Source organism: Pseudorasbora parva, chromosome 18, assembly GCF_024679245.1.
Source record: "Pseudorasbora parva isolate DD20220531a chromosome 18, ASM2467924v1, whole genome shotgun sequence".
In the NCBI taxonomy this organism is placed as follows: Eukaryota; Metazoa; Chordata; class Actinopteri; order Cypriniformes; family Gobionidae; genus Pseudorasbora; species Pseudorasbora parva.
In genome coordinates this window covers 8,136,177-8,156,215 of record NC_090189.1, presented here as the reverse complement: position 1 = coordinate 8,156,215, position 20,039 = coordinate 8,136,177, and the positions used below count along the sequence as shown (strand labels likewise).

General features: G+C 37.3%; 2 protein-coding genes across 2 annotated transcripts; one reads left to right on the top strand and one right to left on the bottom strand.

Annotated features, from left to right (window-relative positions):
- Positions 1-357: 357 nt before the first annotated feature.
- Positions 358-6,505, bottom strand: wdr38 (WD repeat domain 38). The gene is made up of 9 exons (XM_067423840.1): positions 6,340-6,505; positions 6,125-6,245; positions 4,413-4,529; positions 4,079-4,176; positions 2,894-2,974; positions 2,685-2,807; positions 1,366-1,518; positions 961-1,008; positions 358-875 (listed from the first exon to the last, which is right to left on the bottom strand). Exons 1-9 carry the CDS (start codon positions 6,406-6,408, stop codon positions 669-671), a joined length of 1,017 nt encoding a protein of 338 aa, XP_067279941.1. The 5' UTR covers positions 6,409-6,505; the 3' UTR covers positions 358-668.
- Positions 6,506-11,788: 5,283 nt separating this feature from the next.
- On the top strand, positions 11,789-16,110 carry LOC137045902 (proteinase-activated receptor 3). The gene is made up of 2 exons (XM_067422863.1): positions 11,789-11,961; positions 14,054-16,110. The coding sequence occupies exons 1-2, from the start codon at positions 11,898-11,900 to the stop codon at positions 15,115-15,117; spliced, it is 1,128 nt and encodes a 375-aa protein (XP_067278964.1). The 5' UTR covers positions 11,789-11,897; the 3' UTR covers positions 15,118-16,110.
- Positions 16,111-20,039: the final 3,929 nt, after the last annotated feature.

Here is a 20,039-nt window from a genome sequence, read left to right as displayed (position 1 = left end):
AAACATTTGTTGCTAATCTTGCCTTCAAATTCTCAAAAGTAGTTTTTACTTTGAAAATCATAATTACGATGCATGTTTAAGTGGATTTGATTGCAGAAAGAACTGGGCTTGTAATATGCTTTAGTTTATTGTGACAAAACAAGATGAATCGGGTCTCATCTCATTTTTTATTTATTTATACAAATCTTAAGATTTTAAAGGATTTCACATTGTTTCTTTTTAATACAATTTTTAAAAGAAATTTCCTTAGAATAAAAAAAATGTGTAAAAGTATAATAGCATAGTCTAATATTTTAAATGTATTTAATTTTAGAAACCTTTCCTTATGTCACTATTTTTTTACACAGGTCGCTCTATATGAAATATATAATGCCTTTTATATTTTAGGAATGGCATGCATGGTCAAGCATCACTTAAAGTGTACAAAACACAAGCCTACGTTATGCTACTTGATGGTGCCAACTGTTATTAGATACTTATAATGTATTATCAGTCATAACACTTTGGTTTGTAGAACAAATAGTTTAACCGTTTAATGCGCTATTCTTCTAGTTATTTACCCATAGCAACAAATGAATTGAAAATCTCACTCACTCACAGCAAATAGCTTATTTTTGCATTGAAAAATAAGTTGCCGCTAATAAACCGGAAGCCTCGCATGCTCAAGTTTACAAATGGCCACACATGCTCTTGTGTAAAAATGTGGAATAGCCGTCATCTTTATTGTCCTGTTCTCTGTTTGAACTCCTCCATCCCGCACTCCTCTCCTCTGTGCTGTTTTCTTCAAGCTCTTCAACATCCAGCTGTTCAGAGCCGCTGATGAGAAGCTCCCCGCCGGGACTGAACACACAGCCAAAGGCTGAGTCCTTATGACCCTGAAACACACACGTAGGCCTACATTATGAGTCTGTGTGATGTTGTAAAGCTGAACATGACAGCCGGTCAAAGGTTCTCAATCACCTGCAGTCTCTTCAGACATGCTCCGGTGGTCGTATCCCAAATCCTCACCTGATGAAGAGCACATCAAAATCAAGCTTCGCAGCACATACTGTTTGTGTGTGTCTGTCTGTGTGCTTGTTTTGTGAAATATCAGGTCACAAATGTGTATAATGATGACATATGACATCCTGAGGGTGAAATATGAGAACTTTACCCATGTCCCCACTTTCCAAAATGCTTATAAATGATACAGGATGAGTTTTTTTGAGAAAGTAAAAATGCAGAATGTTTCCTGTGATGGGTAGGTTTAGGGCCGGTGCATTGTATGGGATAGAAAATACAGTTTGTACAGTATAAAAACCATTACGCTTATGGAATGTCCCCACATTTCACAAAAACAAACCTGTGTGTATGTGTTTGTTTTACCATGTCGCCTTCAGCGGCGGACGCTAACACCCGTCCGTCTCTGGAGAAGGCCAGACTCTTGACCCACACACGCTCACAACCTCCCAACACAAACAGACACGCGTGGCCCATCGGCAACCATACACGCACCGTGCCGTCCCATGAGCCTGAGGCCTAGAACACACACATATACAAGAAACAAATAAATCATGCATTTAATGTAACACACAAATATTATTTCAAGTAAATGCGGTTCTTTTAAACTTTCTATTGATCAAAGACTCCTGAAGAAAAATGGTTTCCAATAAATCATGAAGCAGCACAATTTTTTTCAACACTGATAATAAGAATTTGTTGAGCAGCAGATCTTCATATTATGATTTCTAAAGGTTTATATGACACTGAAGACTGGAGTAATGATGCTGAAGTTACAGCTTTGATTGAGAGATTATGATGTGATGACGTCCTGTGTGTGTGTGTGTGATTCTTTAGTTCTACGCACATCACCCGTTTAAAAGGTTCGTTCACCCAAAAATATAAATTATGTCATTAATGACTAATCCCAATGTCGTTCCTCACCCGTAAGACCTCCGTTCATCTTCAGAACACAGTTTAAGATATTTTATATTTAGTCCGACAGCGTATCTAAGTGTATGCACACTATACTGTCCATGTCCAGATAGGGAATAAAAACATTGTGTTTGTTTTTAATCCTCAAACAAAGATGAATCTTTGAATCTTTGTTTGAGGATTGAATACAAGCACGGAAGAGAAGACAATGCTGAATTTAGTCGTATTTTTTGTTATTTTTGGACCAAAATGTATTTTCGATGCTTCAAGAGATTCTGATGAACTAACTGATGTCACATATGGACTACTGTGATGATGTTTTATTCCCTTTCTGGACATGGACAGTATAGTGTGCATACACTTAGATACGCTGTTGGACTAAATATAAAATATCTTAAACTGTGTTCTGAAGATGAACGGAGGTCTTACGGGTGAGGAACGACATTAGAGTGAGTCATTAATGACATTAATTTCATTTTTGGGTGAACTAACCTTTTAAGGCTGAACCACTGGAGTCACATGGACTATTTCAACTATGTCTTTATACCTTTCTGGGCCTTGAAAGTTGCAATGATGTTGCTTTCTATGGACAGATTAGAGACCTCTCAGATTCTTCATTTGTGTTCCTAAGATGAACGAAGGTCTAATGGAGTTGGAACAACGAGAGGGTTCTTTTGGGTGTAAAAACGAATTATTCATTATAAATAAACTATCCTCAATTGAATACCAAAGCTCACTCTCAACAACAAATCCGCTTTTTGTGAGCTCACCAGGATCCCAGTAACAGAGAAACAGAGACAGGCCACATTTCCCAGATGCCCCTGTAATGCCACAACCTGCTTTCCATCATGAGGTTTCCACACTCTCACGGACCGATCCCAGGAGCCCGTGGCCTGCGGTGAAGCGAAAGAAAGAAGAGGTGACGCGACTCATGCCGAACGGCTCAAAACAAACGCCACAGCGAGGATGAGATTCATACCACACACTGCGAGTCTGCTGAGAAGGCGCTGCTCTGGACAGCTGCAGTGTGACCCCGCAGCTCCTCGACCATCTCACCACACTGAAACACCACAGCTAAACATCACAGCTCTAAAAAACACCTGTTACTACACGAACACGGGCCAAGAGCTCTGCCCTTTACCCGAAAGTATTACGATTCATTGAAATGCTCATCCCACACACCATTTTTATGTTATAAAGATAATAAAAGTAAGGGATTTTCAAAAGTAAGAATGTTTTTTTTAGAGCTGTCAAAAATGATATATTAAAAACATTTTAGACATATTTAATACATATTTTATTTTTAGTCAGAAATCATGAGATTAATCATTTATTTTATTCTATTCTAAAATATTTAATTTTAATAATAAATAATTTTTTTAAAAGTTGTATAGCCTACATTGTAATATATTTTATAATATAAATAATATGAATTATATAAATATTAGAGGATTATTATCCTTTTAAATGAGTTTTAGCTTTAAAACAATTAGGCCTACAAGATGAAATCTATAAAAAAAAATATTAAAATATAATATAATAGACAGAATAATATTAACATAAAAAAACATTATATAATAGAAAAATTATAACATAATATAAATATAATATATTAACTTACAAAAATAAAAAATATAACAAAGTATACATAATAATATGACAAAGTATAAATATGGTAATATAAACATAAAGTATAATGTTATTAACAAAAAAATTGAAAATAATACATAATAGGCATAAAGTGTATTATATAATATTAACATAAACAACATATAATAGACAAAGTATAATATTATATAAAAATAAAATAGGCTACATTATAAATATAATTTTAATTAAAATATAAAGGCCAACGTATAATATCACACACTTAATATTTTTCTCACATTACATAAACTGCTCTTTATACATAAAAATATATAATTTGTGCCTTTATATTTTTGGAAGGGCTGGCACAGTCAAGTACCACTCAAAAGGAGAAGTCTCTAGAAGTGTGATTTTAAAAAGGGAAGTGTTTGTTTTATTTCGTTAAATATATTTTCTCAGATATTTCTGTATGTAAAAGGAAGTGTTAAATTTAGTCATGCAGAGTTGTAAAGAGAAGTTGAAGTGTTAGTTTTAGTTGCAGAGTTGTAAATAGAAGTTGAAGTGTTAATGATCTAACCGGAACTCTCCAGAGCAGCGCCCTGTTGTCCCATCCGCCCGACAGCAGCCACTGCCCGTCCGGACTGAAGCTCACCGTCTCCACACTCCGCCTGTGTGCTGAGGTTCAGGAACATCAACTCTAGTAGGCTACATTTGGGCTCAAAATACGGTTAACAGGCTACATTCTTGTAAGGGTGATTATAAAGCAAACAAAGGGTGATAACGATAATGAGGCCTATGCTGCTGCTGAAGCTATGAATTAGTTTAGTTAGTTTGCTTTTAACAAGCGGTCGTTATGAGCGTAAACCATAGACTGTAGAAAAAGAAAAAGAAAAAAAGGCGTAAACACACACCTGAGAGTATGTGTGTGCATTTCGTGCTCGAGCTGCACCAGATTCTGACGGTACAGTCGTGGGACGCGCTCGCGAACAGCTGCCCATCCGGGGAGAAAACACACGATTTCACTGGACCTGCGTGTTTATTTCAAAACAAATCAAAAAAATAAATAAACTAAGAACATTTTTTGACATGTTATATTTGCCTATACGTTAAAAATACTTCTGTCATCATAACCACACTGCACCACTGACTGGATATCCTGCACTTTTATTTTATAAATATTCACAGAGTTTTGTACATGTTCATTATTGCATTGATTATTATGTTTCTTCTAACACTAATTGATGGGGTGTGCGTAGCCAGGCTAGCTTTAATTGCTTAAACAAGACACGTATAGGCCTTATTCCAGGATGATAATGTCAGATTTGTCAAATGTTGAATTTGATTGATTTTATACTTTTATTCACTTACAAACATTGATCAGCGAACATAAACAGCTCAACCAAACATGATGGACATCCAAGAATGAACCTCATTGGTTCTTGAGGAAGCTCAAACGTGATGTGTAAAACAAGAATGAACCTCATTTGTTCTTGAGGAAGCTCAACCGTGATGTGTAAAGCGAGAATGAACCTCATTAGTTCTTGAGGAAGCTCAAATGTGACGTGTAACATGAGAATGAACCTCATTGGTTCTTGAGGAAGCTCAAATGTGACGTGTAACATGAGAATGAACCTCATTGGTTCTTGAGGAAGCTCAAATGTGACGTGTAACATGAGAATGAACCTCATTGGTTCTTGAGGAAGTTCAATCACGAGAATGAACCTCATTGGTTCTTGAGGAAGCTCAAATGTGATGTGTAACATGAGAAAGAACATCATTGGTTCTTGAGGAAGCTCAAATGTGATGTGTAACATGAGAATGAACCTCATTGGTTCTTGAGGAAGTTCAAACACAAGAATGAACCTCATTGGTTCTTGAGGAAGCTCAAATGTGATGTGTAACATGAGAATGAACCTAATTGGTTCTTGAGGAAGCCCAAATGTGATGTGTAACATGAGAATGAACCTCATTGGTTCTTGAGGAAGCCCAAATGTGATGTGTAACATGAGAATGAACCTCATTGGTTCTTGAGGAAGCTCAAATGTGATGTGTAACATGAGAATGAACCTCATTGGTTCTTGAGGAAGTTCAAACACGAGAATGAACCTCATTGGTTCTTGAGGAAGCTCAAATGTGATGTGTAACATGAGAAAGAACATCATTGGTTCTTGAGGAAGCTCAAATGTGACGTGTAACATGAGAATGAACCTCATTGGTTCTTGAGGAAGTTCAAACACGAGAATGAACCTCATTGGTTCTTGCATGCCAAGCAAACATGATTGAGCTTCCGTTTACCACAACTGATGTGTGAGTTGATGAATGTTTAGGTGAATAAAAAAAAATATTCTGTTCATCATAAAGCAATTGAGTCTCTGCAGAAAATTGGGTCTAAACCGTTGAATTCACATGGGTTAGTTTTATGATCTCTTTATGAACTTTTTGAAGCGTCAAAGAGTCAGTTGCGTAGCTGTCAACGGAGGGACAGGAAACTCTCAGATATCATTAAAAAGATCTTAATTTGTGTTTCAGAGATGATTGAAAGTCTTAGAGGTTTGGAACATTATGAGGATGAGTAATTAATGACAGAATTATCATTTTTGGGTGAACTATTACTTTAATGTACCTGAGTGTCCGCTGACTGTGGCCAGGTGTTTTGTGCTGGTGGCGTCCCACAGGTACAGTCTGCCATCGTCACAGCACGTAAGCAGAATCTGACAGTCAGGTGAGAACGCGCAGCAGTTCACCTAAAACACAGATCAGAGCAACGCTATTCAAACAGGCTTTCTCTGGCTCTCTATGCATTTTATAAGTAATCAAGTAAAAACAAAGCTTACCAACCTCTCCTTTGTGTCTGGAAAAATATCTAATGTTGGACACGATGAAGTCCTCCGAAGGATGACGCCACATGTCTCTTTATTCATGAGAAAGTAACAGAAATGTAATAATTAATCAAACATGGCCAATGAATCATGCACCTTAGCTGCAGTGTGTGTTTTGCGGCTCAGTTTTGTTTGGGTTTTGGCTGTTTCCAGAGTTACGGTCTCTTGAGTGTCTGAGGGCTGTGCCTGCTTGCACTTTATTAGAATTTTCTCCTGGTTTAGACAGTCATTAACTCTGAAAACACATTACCAAGCTCAGTCTGAGTGTTCACCTGCCAGTAGCACTTTCAAGCAATGAAAGTGACATAAAACTTGCTTGTGCCGTGCGTTTACAAAATGCTATCAAAATGATTATATAAGCTCATGATGTTTCTTTTGTGACATAAAGTCCGAATTGTGAGAAAATAAATAGAATTGCAGGATATAAAGTCGCAATTGCGAGTTATAAAATCAGAATTATCTTTCAATAACTTTTTTTTATTTTGTATTCAGTGGTGGAAACAGGCGTCCATATGTTATAGGTTCAGTTTGTTAAAGGGATACTTCACTGCCTTTTCATATTAAACTGTTATTCCCTTAACTTAAACGAGTTGATACATACCTCTCTCGTCTCAGTGCGTGCACTTAATCTCTCTGACGTGCGGTGACGATCTGATAGCATTTAGCTTAGCCCACTAAGCCCAGTTCATTCACTATGGAACCAAACAGAGATCAAGTTAGAAGAGACCAAACACCTCCACGTTTCCCCTATTTAAATACAGTTACACGAACAGTTGAATGATCAAGTATGGTGACAAAATAAAACGTGGCGCGTTTCTAATCAGATTAAAAAGGAGAACTATAATGTATGGCGGAATAGCACTTCTGAGAGTACTTCGGCTCGCCGCAGTAAAAAGTCCCGGCCGAAACATCCCTACTTGTTTGCGGTGGTGATGGACAGGCTGACAGATGAGGTCAGACAGGAATATCCATGGACTATGATGTTTGCAGATGACATTGTGATCTGTAGTAAGAGCAGGTGGAGGAAAGTCTAGAGAGGTGGAGGTTTGCTCTGGAGAGGAGAGGAAAGAAGGTTAGTCGCAGCAAGACAGAATGCATGTGTGTGAATGAGAGGGAACCAAGTGGAACAACAGTGAGGTTACAGGGAGAAGAGGTAAAGAAGGTGCAGGATTTTAAGTACTTTTAGGGTCAACAGTCCAGAGGAATGGGGAGTGTGGAAAAGAGGTGAAGAAGCGTGTGGAGGCAGGTTGGAATGGGTGGAGAAAAGTGTCAGGTCTGTTGTGTGATAAGAGTACCAGCAAGAATGAAGGTGTACAGGACAGTAGTGAGACCAGCGATGGTGTATGGTTTGGAGACCGTTGCACTGAGGAAAAGACAGGAGGAAGAGCTAGAGGTAGCAGAGCTGAAGATGTTGAGGTTCTCTTTGGGAGTGACGAGGATGGATAGGATCAGGAATGAGGACATCAGAGGGACAGCACATGTGAGATGTTTTGGAGACAAAGTTAGAGAGGCCAGGCTGAGATGGTTTGGACTGGTTCAGAGGAGGGAGAGTGAATATATCGGTAAAAGGATGCTGAGGTTAGAGCTGCCAGGCAGGAGGTCAAGAGGAAGACCAAAGAGGAGGTTTATGGATGTAGTGAAGGAGGACATGAAGGTAGTCGGTCTGAGAGAAGAGGATACAGAGGATAGGACCAGATGGAGGCAGATGATTCGCTGTGGCGACCCCTGAAGGGAACAGCCGAAAGAAGAAGATGTTATAGGTTCAGTTTTGGTTTCACTTTTCATTTTTTAAAGAACCATCATCATTTCATCCATTTGTATATTTAAACAACCCCAAAACATATAAATAAATTATATTTCTTGAAAAATAATACTACATTTCATTACAAATATTTATTATTTATAATATTTCATAATCATATGAAATATTATTAAGGAATCACATTAGCAGTAAGTTGTCACGCAGGTGTCACTCAGTTGATTCTACACTGTAAAAAATGCTGGGTTAAAAACAACTCAAGTTGGGTTAAAAATTGACAAACCCAGAAATTGGGTTGTTTAAATGGGTCCATTTACTGGGTTCAAACAACCCATTTTCTGGGTCTGTCCATTTTCAACCCAGCTTGAGTTAATTTAACCCAACATTTTTTAGAGTGTAGGCTGAAGGAGAGAAAAACTTCCTGTGGAAATTTCCACTTTCTGCCGGAGAGGAATTTTGGCATTGCCCTGTTAAATGTGTCACCTCTGTGCATGTGTGTTCATGCTGTGTGTGCAATAATATGTGTATGATACCAGGTTATCGGGCCGTGACCCTTCAGAAGTCCTAACATGTTAGTGTCACTAAACTCAATTTCCTTTTTCCATATTTTTGAGAACTGATCCCCCCGGGCATTAATATTCCATGTTTCTTATTTACTGAAGACATCTGTGTTCCAGTCTCACAGTCAGAGCGAGTAACTGACGCAAGCGATCCGTAGGCTTTCTATCTGAATGTTTACTCTTAACAGCAGGATGTTTAGTAGGCTGTTTGCATGAGTTTCACGTCGCTCGCTCGCAGCAGCAGATGTGTGTTACTCATTCTGCATGTCCTCGACCCTACAATGACACCTTTCACCTTCAGCAACCGCACAGCAGTTAAAAAAACAAAATGTCAAGTTGATGCACATGTTTTTTTAGAAGCAAATAAATACAAATCATTAGGACAGCTAAATATAGCATCAACTTTTAAAAGAGAGTAAATGCATAAAATCAAGCTCTTTTTGTTGCAATATTATATTTATGTTTTTGATTTGGTATTGTGTTCTGGGTCTTAAAACCAAAGTTGAGAGCGGTTTTAGAGGAAGTTGAGCTCTCTGACCTGCACGATAAGGATTAGGGCTATAATTAAATCGTGTGTGTGTGTCTGTGTGTGTGTGTGTGTGTGTGTGTGTGTGTATGGGGGGGGGGGGGGGGTTCTGGTAAGCCTTACGTTACAAAGATGAATGCGTTATCTGAAATCATTGTCCTAGCACGGAAATATTTTTGGTCCCCGTGAGGACAACATCTTATAAATCATACTGTGATGTTTTTTGAAAATGTAAAAATGCAGGAAGTTTTCTGTGATGGGTAGGTTTAAGGTTATGGGACAAAATAAAAATCAGTAGTGTGTGTATGTGTGTCTGGCCAGTCCTTACTTTCTGAGACCCCTTTAAATGCCTATTAGAGGGTCTCGACTTTGTTTTAGGGACAAGGTTATAGTTAAGTTGAAGGGTTACTTCAGCGATTTAGCATATGGCTTTGTATCGGTAACCCCGGTAGTATATTCGAATTATTGTACTTTCCCCCCTCATATCCCCCTGAGACGAGAGAATTATGCATTTTATTGTCCTTCTGCGTCATATGAGGATTTTTTGGCCAGAGGTTAAAGACTACAGCCAGATGTTCAAATGAATTCCTACACTGTAAAAAATGTAGAAAAAAAGTTACATGGTTGCCGTAAAATGTTGAGTTCTTTGAAATTAAAAATCTTGAGTTAATACAATGAACATTTTTTGAGATTCGACAACCTTTATTAAAATATTATTAAAGGATTTTGTAAGCATATTGGGTAATTGTGTGTGTTTTATTTCTGATGTTGCAGTGAAACATGCCAAATAGTGCTATTTTCATGATTTATCAAATGTTTTATGTGGTTCAGATACAATAACATTTTGAGTTTCTATTTATTAAACAAATTTCCTTCATTGTATCAACTCAAAGTTTTAATTTCAATAAACTCAAAATTTTAAGGGAACCAGGTTACTTACTTTTTTAAGTTTAACCAACAAAAAACAAAAAATATGTTTTACAGTGTATTAAAGTTAAGCTTCTAGAGGAATGTTCTGAAAATGTGTCAGACTGAACACACGCTGTGAATGCATGCCGCGGCCGCGATTACTCCTGCTGCGTTTGTGCCGTGAATATTGTTCGGCTCACTCACACTTTATTAAACAGACACGTTCAGTTTTTAATTGTAGTGTCTGTTCTCTAACTGAACGATGGTGGTGTTGGTGGTGCCGCGGTGGGCAAGTGATAACCAGTATCCGTGTCTTTGGGAGTGGCCTCGTAGGGCAGCGAAGCAAGTGCATTCTGCATGATTTTTCTTTCATCCACAAAATACATTTCTGTCTTTTCTCAGTCTAGAAGCCACCAAATTCTAAAATAATTTCACATTTCTACATTAATGAGTCAGTTTAAATACATATTCATCTTTCCAGTGCTGACGTACTCCTGTAAGGGTAGGTTTAGAGTAAGGGTTCGGGTTAGCCACTTAGTTGTGATGGGTGGGGGGGTCCCATTGTGTGTGTGTGTGTGTGTGTGTGTGTGTGTGTGTGTGTGTGTGTGTGTGTGTGTGTGTGTGTGTGTGTGTGTGTGTGTGCGGATATATGTAGGTGTGCAATAATGCATATTTTGCTGGATTAGCTACTGAAGCCACATCTACGTGCAAAGTTGTTCCATTGAAGGAAACAGGAAAGCATCACTCTCGTGTTTTATCTGCTTCATACAGCGTCACTCACTGCGCTACAGTGGACTGCAAAACAACAGCACGTAAACCACAAGAAGACAGTGCATTGATGGGAAGTGAAAATAGATGTTCAAACTTTTGAGTCGTCTTCTGGATCTCTTCATCTGTAAGAGACCGATTATAACTGTATTCACTATTCTTGTGTTATCTCTCACTGACAGGCCTTTCCTTCACCACATCATCTTTCATGCATGCTGTTAAAAATCTGATAGAATCCATTACATTAAAATTGTTCTGCTAGTCCAACAGGTCTTTTAACTTTGAGAAAAATACAATTCAGACCTTGCTACCAAATAAGCAAAAATGAATCTAATTTTAACATTTATTAAAGGCACTGTGTAAGATTTTTGGTTATATAAAAAAAGTTACGCTAACCGTTTCTGTGCGTCACCTGTCAAAACATCCTGCTTGCGTTATCCTCAATTGTCAGTTTTATTTTTTTAGAAACAATGGAAACACCAACGACGCTTTACAATATTACATGTTATATTAGACAAGATAACAAATGTTTTGAGACAGAAAACGAATCATTGTTATATAGCTCTTATTGTTTGAATCTTGGGTTTAATGATTTTTTAATTTAAGTAAGTAAATAAATAACTAGCCTATGAACTATACCTTTAAGACTTGTTGGAAGTAAAAAAGAGTGTCAGACATGTAAGTGCCTCAAGAGCACGAAATGTTAATAAGTAATTGTTATGATGTCAAAGGAAGAGTTCAACTAGACTAATGGGGAAGACGATGATGTCATCTGTATGGAACGACACCGCTATTCTGATGAGAGAGAGAGAGAGAGAGAGAGAGAGAGAGAGAGAGAGAGAGAGAGAGAGAGAGAGAGAGAGAGAGAGACAGACTGACTCGCGGTCAGAGTTCTCTTGAGCCGTGACTCGTGTCGAGCTTCATTTGCTTTCGTCTCAGTCAACCCGCGTTGAGACTTCGTTTTTAATTGACCGAATTTGAAGTTTTTCTCGGTCATGGGGAAAGTTTTTCTTTTCGTTTTGATCACATTTATTCTTCTGAACGCGATCCAGGCTAAAGGTAGGAAAATCGATTGGTTAGAAACCGTTTAGTTTTGATTCACTTCAAAGATCCGACAATCCTTTATAGCCAGAGAATTTCCTGCTATACTTTAGTGTGAAGAATGAGAAACGATTCGTTGTGTTTTTGTCTTTGTTTTTCTTGAATACTATCCCTCACTGAAATAATCTAAACCAAACTGATTTCACTACAGCACAACATGCGAGAAGTTTTGTGAGTTTATGAATATTATACTGTTATATTAATATTTTAGACCGATTTAAAATAGCATAAGACAAGAGTCAGGTGGTCTTAAAATCTTTCACTATAAACAACCGTATCTCGTTTAAATAATCTATAATCAGATCTAATCAACAATACGGTAAAACATGTCTTAGTGTGTTATTTTATAGACTAATTTTAATTATAAAATTATACATTTTATTATTATTAAATAGCACTTTTAAAACTACTTAGAAAAAAGTGCTTTACAAAGGGTAAAAAGACACAGAACATTATAAAACATCAAGAATAGCTTTACAAAATAAAACAGAATGCGCAAACACACAAAAATACTAAACAAACCAAAAGCCTAAGATTTTAAATGAGACTTTTGCAGATCCAGATCCATTGGCAGGCTACTCCATAACATTAGAGCCACTGCAAAAGAATCTGTCACTTTTTGTTTTATATCTGGATCCGACAAGACAGAAAGATCTGAGACATCTAAGTGTTTAATGAGGTCTTAAAAGGTCTGCTATACTTATGCTCCAGTCCAAACCATAGTGATTATGTCAATAATAATATCTTAAATACAATCCTAAAATGAATTGGTAGCCGATATAATTTAGTTGATTAAAACTAGAATATGAATGAAAAATCTGGTTTGTGTCAATAATCTATATAGCAGCAGCATTTTGTACTAGCAAGCCGGGCTAAAATGTTTTGATTTAAAGTAGAAAACAGGGCAATAATCAAGATGAGATTAAATAAAAGCATAAATACACTTCACTGTGTCTTTTAAACTTAACATCTGCCTCACATTAGAAATATGTTTTAACTGATGAAAACACGACTGAGCCAACTACTTTGGTGTCAGAACCTGCCAAATATTGGGGAACACATTATTAGGAGCTGACTCAGTCTGACTTTTATTACAGCCCTGACTGATTATGACTACTTCAGTTTTACCAGTATTGAATTGCTTAAAACTCCTTTAAAAACGCCATCCAGCTGTTTATATCTGCTAAGCATGCTTGGAGGACATCTAAACTTCCCAGATAATTTGATCTCAGTGATACAAATAACCAGTGCTGGGGAAAGTTACTTTTAAAAGTAATGCATCACAATATTGGACTACTCCCTAAAAAAGGAACTAATTGTGTTACATTACTTTTGCGTTAATTTTTTTCACCTGGGCTGTGATTGCTTGGCTTTTAATAACAACAAAAAAGTTCTAATTTTGGCAAATGTAAAAACCCTTTCACACCAAAAGTCAAATGAGTAAGACTTAGGCTGAGGGAAATGCAAATTTAACGCGTGTACAGTAGAGAGCGCCGCTCAAACAAACCTTTCAGCTGTGCTGCCATTCTTGAAGAAGAATGGGATGCAGGAGAAGGAAGTTCCTCTCAACATGTAGACAGGGGTGCTGTCAGTCAATAACTTGCGTTACTTATTTGAAAAAATACGATATTGTGTTGTCATTTTTTTTTAAAAAAAGCATTACTTTGCTAGTTGCTTCAAAAAAAGTAATCTGATTAAGTAATCTCAAGTTATTTGTAATGTGTTACCCTAACACTGAATATAACAGTAAATGATCTGCATAGCACTTAAGATTTATATGACGTTTCCAAGATAGCCTAACATATAAATTGAAAACAAAATTGGTCCCAGCAGAGAACCCTGTGGAACACCACAGTTGATTGTAGAAGGGAGGATAAATCATCTCCAAATGACACTATAAATGTTCCATCCATCCATCCATCCATCCATCCATCCATCCATCCATCCATCCATCCATCCATCCATCCATCCATCCATCCATCCATCCATCCATCTGCATAAAAAACGAGGAACTGTACTGTTCCTAACTCTTCTCTATGTCCAATTGCAGGAAAGAGGTCCAGGAAGAACAAACGAAACATTACTGACTTCGCCAACCCGAGGACTTTTAAAGGACATGCGATCCCAGTTAACCTCCCTTCTCCTCATAATGAAACAACAGATCCACAAAAATGTATCGTCCCCGTGAAAGTGGAGTTAAGCAGCAACAACACGGCAAAGTACCTCCAAGGTCCTCTGAGCAAGTTCTTCATCCCAGCGGTCTACATCATAGCCATCATTGTCGGCATTCCCACCAATATCGCCATTTTGGTAGTTGTTGGAACCAAAGTGAGGATCATTTCATCTGCGATTTTGTACTGTAGCTTAGCGTTGTCCGACCTGCTGCTGCTGTTCAGCCTGTTGCTGAAGGCACACTATCATCTCAGTGGGAACAATTGGATTTTCGGTGAAACCGCCTGCCGTATCACAACCGCCTGTTTTTACGGCAACCTCTACTGCTCAGCTTTCACACTAGCGTGCATTAGTATCAAGCGCTACATTGCTGTGGTTCATCCTTTTCTCTATAAGAGTTTGCCAAAGCGCATGTTCACCACCTGGGGTTGCTTAACTGTTTGGATTGTATTTATTATCGCCCTTCTCCCGGAATTCCTAGTGCAACAAAGCTACCGCATCTCAGATCTCGGAATAATCACATGCCACGACGTTCTTCCTGACAACATATATTACTACCAGTGGCTTGTCTATTACAACCTTGGCCTCACCTGTTTAGGTTTTCTCCTGCCCCTAGTGGTGACAGTAGCATGTTACACTTCCATCGTCTGGCACCTGAACCGCTCGCACCGAGACTGGGCTCTTTACATCAGAGCTAGCACGTTTAACTTTGTTATCTTCGTCCTGTGCTTTGGCCCAAGCAGCTGTTTTCATTTTCTGCATTACGTCCTGCTGTCTTCTAGCACTACAGAGAGTTTCTACATCTACTTCAGTGTGGCCGCGTGTCTGTGTTGCCTGCATAGCGCTCTGGATCCGTTTCTGTTCAGGCTCATGTCCAGGACCGTCGGAAACAAACGCTACTTTCTTGCACGCAAAGGACGCGCGCTCAGCATCTCTACGTAATGTCGACATGAAATGCATGCTGCGCAACCCATTTAGCTTCTGTAATCCTGTGTATTTCCAAAGCCCCTTTCACACTGCACATCGGACCCGCAATATTCCCGGAACATTGCCGGGTCGCCTTCTGTGTGAAAGCAACCACGTCCCGGGATTGATTACCGAATTCGACCCGGGTCGGGGACCTAGTAATATTGCGGTATTCGACCCGGGACGAGCGCTGTGTGAACAAAAGCCGAAACTAATGCCGCAACGTGTACCTAGTTATCGTGCGACTCCTAGAGCTTGTTTTTTCAATAATACAACCCTGCAGTGCCAGAAGAGCTCGTCGGTGTTTTAAACGCAGAGAGTGTTCGTATACAAAAGAAACTAAAATTAAACAAGCAGAAATGTGCGCAAACTGGACACAAGTCAAGACCACGGAGCTCCTTACTATCCGCGCTGAAGCTGAGATCGCTCGCCATTACACGTCACATCAGGATGTCACGTGTCAACTCGACCCGGGACCGTTAAGCGTTGTGTGTGAAAGCGCACATATTACGGTATTTCGCTGGCAGTGTGAATGGACCAAATCTAGCGGCCCGGGAACAAATGCCGGGTCGCATTATCCGTGTATTTGCCGGAATCGCAGTGTGAAAGGGGCTCAAGTGAAGCAGGGTGATGTGAACTCGTTGAAACGGGCGAAAGAGAAAGTTGTAGCATTTTGATAAAAGACTAAAAGCACTTACCGTTCAAAAGTTTGCGATTAATTTTTGGAAAGAACGAAATACTTAAATTTAGCAAGGATGCGTTAAATTGATCAAAAGTGGTGACAAAGACAATGTTTAGATATAATCCTAAAAATGTTTTATTATGGTTTCCATTACAGTTTTCAGCATTGATAATAATAAGAAATGTTTCTTGAGCAGTAAATCATTATATTAGAATGATTTCTAAAGGACACTGAAGACTATAGAAACACAATTTTTATTTTTATTTTTAGGGGTACAACAACTTGTAACTGCAGTACCCTTAAAAGGACATATTTGTGCCTTTTTTACCATAAAGAAGGTTCATAGTAGTACCTTAAAGTACATATTTGTACTCTAAGGTACTAATATGCACCTTTTAGGAGTAAAAAAGTGCAAACTTGTCCTTTTAAGGGTACTGCAGTTACAAGTTGTTATGCCCCAAAAGATAAAGCAATTTTCTCTGTGTGAATGATGCTGAAAATGCAGCTTTGCATCAGGAATACATTACATTTTAAAATATATTAAACTATAAAACAGTTATTTTAATTTATAATAATATTATTTTACAATATTTCTGATTTTCCTGGTCAAATAAAGCAGCCTTGATGAGTTTAGAGACCACATGATGCTTTTGAACAGTAGTGCACATTTGGTGAAGATGCACTAAGTATTAAGTAAATAGAGTCAATTTTGATTTCATGTTGACTAAACTGATATAAAAAAGGAGTAATCTAAAATCTGTTAGAATCTTGTTTCTAAAACCTCCTTGATCTAGGTTTAAAGTATTTAATATATGAAGACAAGTGCCATTAGGAGAACTAATAGTTTGTAGTTCCAGCCAATTGGCTCGAATCGCTTGGAAAGGACTGGAGCTGCACCTTTTATACTGAATACAAATGGAGAGACATTTGAATGGACCCGAGAGAAAAGAGTGTAATATACGGCCTGGACTGTGTTCAGTGTGTGTTTTATGAATGTTACATAAAGCCTTGTTGACCAAGGCTAAGTTTGTCTGTTTGTATAGAGAATGTAAATGCTTTATGAGAATGCCTATATTTAAACACATGCAATTTCAACGCAGAGCATTAATATAGTCATTAAAAGAAGTAAAATAAAAGTCCTGGCTGTCTGATATTTATGTTCCATGGATCTCAATCAAATGCCATCTACCTGACTAAGGTAGGTCCAGTGGTGTTCATTTCTTTAAAGGAAAATAATCTCATGATTTATTCACCCTCAAGCCATCCTAGGTGTATATGACATTCTTCTTTCTGATGAACACAGTCAGAGTTATATTAATAAATATCCTGATGCTTCCAAGCTGTATAATGTCAGTGACGAGGTCCATTGAGTTTGAAGCTCAAAAAAAGCACATCCATCCATCATAAACATACTCCATACAGATCCAGGGGGTTAATAAAGGCCTTCTGAAGCAAAGCCATGTGGTTTTGTAAGAAAAATATCCATGTTTAAAATGTTTTAAAGTAAAATGTCTAACTTCCGCCTGACTACCTTCTATATTCAACTTACGAAAAAAGCGTAACTGCCACAGTGTATCACTAGACCATAGCCGAGACCGAGAAGCGTTACAATTTCTTGGTGAATATAGTTGAATACTGAAGGCGGTCTGCCGGAAGCTAGATATTTTACTTTATAATGTTTAAAATACTGATATTTTTCTTTTCCAAATGGATTTATTTACCTCCTGGATCCGTGTGAAGTATGTTTATGACGGATGGATGTGCTTTTTTTTGAGCTTCAAACTCAATGGACCCCTCTCACTGAGATTATAAAGTTTGGAAGCATCAGGATATTTATTAATATAACTCTGACTGTGTTCATCAGAAAGAAGAATGTCATATATACCTAGGATGGCTTGAGGGCCGAGGTGGACAGTAACTAAGTACATTTACTTGAGTACTGTACTTAAGTACACTTTTTGAGTATCTGTACTTTATTGGAGTATCTTTTTTTTTGGAAACTTAGGACTTTTACTTTACTAAATTTGAAAGACAAATATCATACTTTTTACTCCACTACATTTCTATCTAGGTCGAAAGTCGTTTCTGTAGCAGCTCTGAAAGTCCACAGATGATTTTTTCCATCTTTAAAAGGTTTTTTGTTGTTGTTTGTTTCAGACAGTCTGTCAGGAATCACTCTTTTAGGGTCATATACATTTTCCCAACTTTTTTTAAACACTGATCAGTTCATAGCAAAATGGAAGAAGACTGTTCTTAGGCACAAGTGTGCACCCATAGCCATACTTTGAAAGTATGTTTCAGTAAAAAAAAATTAACAAAAGATTAGTTTCGTTGGCATACACTTGGTGCATGTCTTATTAAATATTAAAAATATAAACATCTGGGACAAAGAGAAGAGTAAACAGTTGGAGAATATCAGATGTGTATCAGTGTATTGGATCCGTGCATTCGGCCTTAAAGTGACAGCAGCTTTATAAAAAGCTTTGTAACTTTTATACAAGTATTTAAATAAGTTTAAGTTAGTCGTATGCTAGTATGTCAGATGGAGCATCACTGACTGGCTTAAACCATGATGGCATAATGTGCATTTATACAACAATAATAAAATAATGCATTGGCATAAAAAAGTTAAATTTGCTTTTATACTTAAGTACTTTTGAAAACAAATACTTCTGTACTTTTACTTGAGTAAAAATCTATTTTTACAATTTTCACTTGTAACGGAGTAATATTTGACCAGTAGAACTTTTACTTTTACTCAAGTAATAGAGTTGTGTACTTTGTCCACCTCTGCTTGAGGGTGAGTAAATCATGGGATCATTTTCATTTTAAAGTGAACTAATCCTTTAAATTTGATTCATTCAAAAAACAACATTCAACTTCGAAAAGATTCGACTTTGACTGTAGTTTGGAGATGCCGTCTCTGGCTTGAAGACAACAGTGTCAGTGGGTTGTGACTAACTGTGTAGCAGCAACAGATTCTTTCTCTGTTTCTCATGCAGACATGTTCATACAGTGGCACAGACTGCTTAAAATTGGCATGAAATGGACGTTGCAATAATGTTTTCTTTTCCTATTGCAAGTTGACGTATATCCAAGTGAAGCGACTTCTCGAATGAGGAAAAGAATTGCTAGCGCTTTACTTTAAGCCTTTATGTAAACATAGTAATTAAAAGTAATTGTAATGCATTAATTATGCCTTGTAATGCACCATATATGGTCTCATGAATAACTAACCACAGTTTTATAATACTTATCTAATTATTGAACACAACTTTGGACAGTATAGTGCATTAGTAAACATGACGAACAACCAATTCAGAATCTGTAAATATTATAATGCCTTTTAACCTTGGTTACAATTATATATGAAAAGATACATACATATATATATGACCATATATATATATATATACACACACACACACACACACACACACACACACATATATATGTATATATATATATATATATATATATAAACACAGCGATATTCCATAAAAATAATTATCAGTTTTGATTTCATGGTGACTTTAATGTTAATGTTAGATTTCTAATTGATTTAATCTATTGTTTAATAGAGGCATATGACAACTAATAGCCATAAAGAAATGTTGTGTTGTGTCTGATTAGACTGCTCTCTTTGTATAATCTCTTATCTCACTAAGATCTCTTGTTTGACAAATATTCGTTTCGATGCATGGTTGCCTATTGTATTGTTTCTATGTTTATGACCTGTTTTGTGGTTTTTAGTTGGAATTCTCTTTGGCTTTATCTCAGTGAGCAGTCAGTGCTTAAGGGGAAATGTACATGTATTCATTCACAGGTTTGGCGAACTCATGCATATCACTGTCTTTACGACTTCTATAATTTCATGAGTGTAACCCTCCAGGAATGTGAAGAGATGATGACAGGTGGGTATCTCAGGAAAAAACTAAAGGAAAGTGTTTTTGTGCTTATATTGTCATTGTAAATGTACATTAACATACGTTTTGCATTTTGATTAATTTGTTAAGTCAAATCACCGTTATTTATATAGCACTTTTATACAATAGGCCTAAACAGTCATTATTCAGTGAAAATCGGTTCAGAGTTGATTCATTTAGGTTCAGTAACTGTGTAAAGTATGCTACATCAATTATTAAATTAATTCAGTTCAGCTATAAAGCATAAAAACAGAATTATCAACTGGTGAAAAATGACCCATCAATGTCCA

Coding starts and splice junctions, on each gene's coding strand:
- wdr38 (XM_067423840.1), bottom strand. CDS start 6,408: ATGTGGCGTCATCCTTCGGAGGACTTCATCGTGTCCAACATTAGATAT. Junction 4,177..4,412: donor ATGCACACACATACTCTCAG/GTGTGTGTTTAC, acceptor CCTGAACCTCAG/CACACAGGCGGAGTGTGGAG. Junction 1,009..1,365: donor CCGCCGCTGAAGGCGACATG/GTAAAACAAACA, acceptor GCTCTTCATCAG/GTGAGGATTTGGGATACGAC.
- LOC137045902 (XM_067422863.1), top strand. CDS start 11,898: ATGGGGAAAGTTTTTCTTTTCGTTTTGATCACATTTATTCTTCTGAAC. Junction 11,962..14,053: donor GAACGCGATCCAGGCTAAAG/GTAGGAAAATCG, acceptor GTCCAATTGCAG/GAAAGAGGTCCAGGAAGAAC.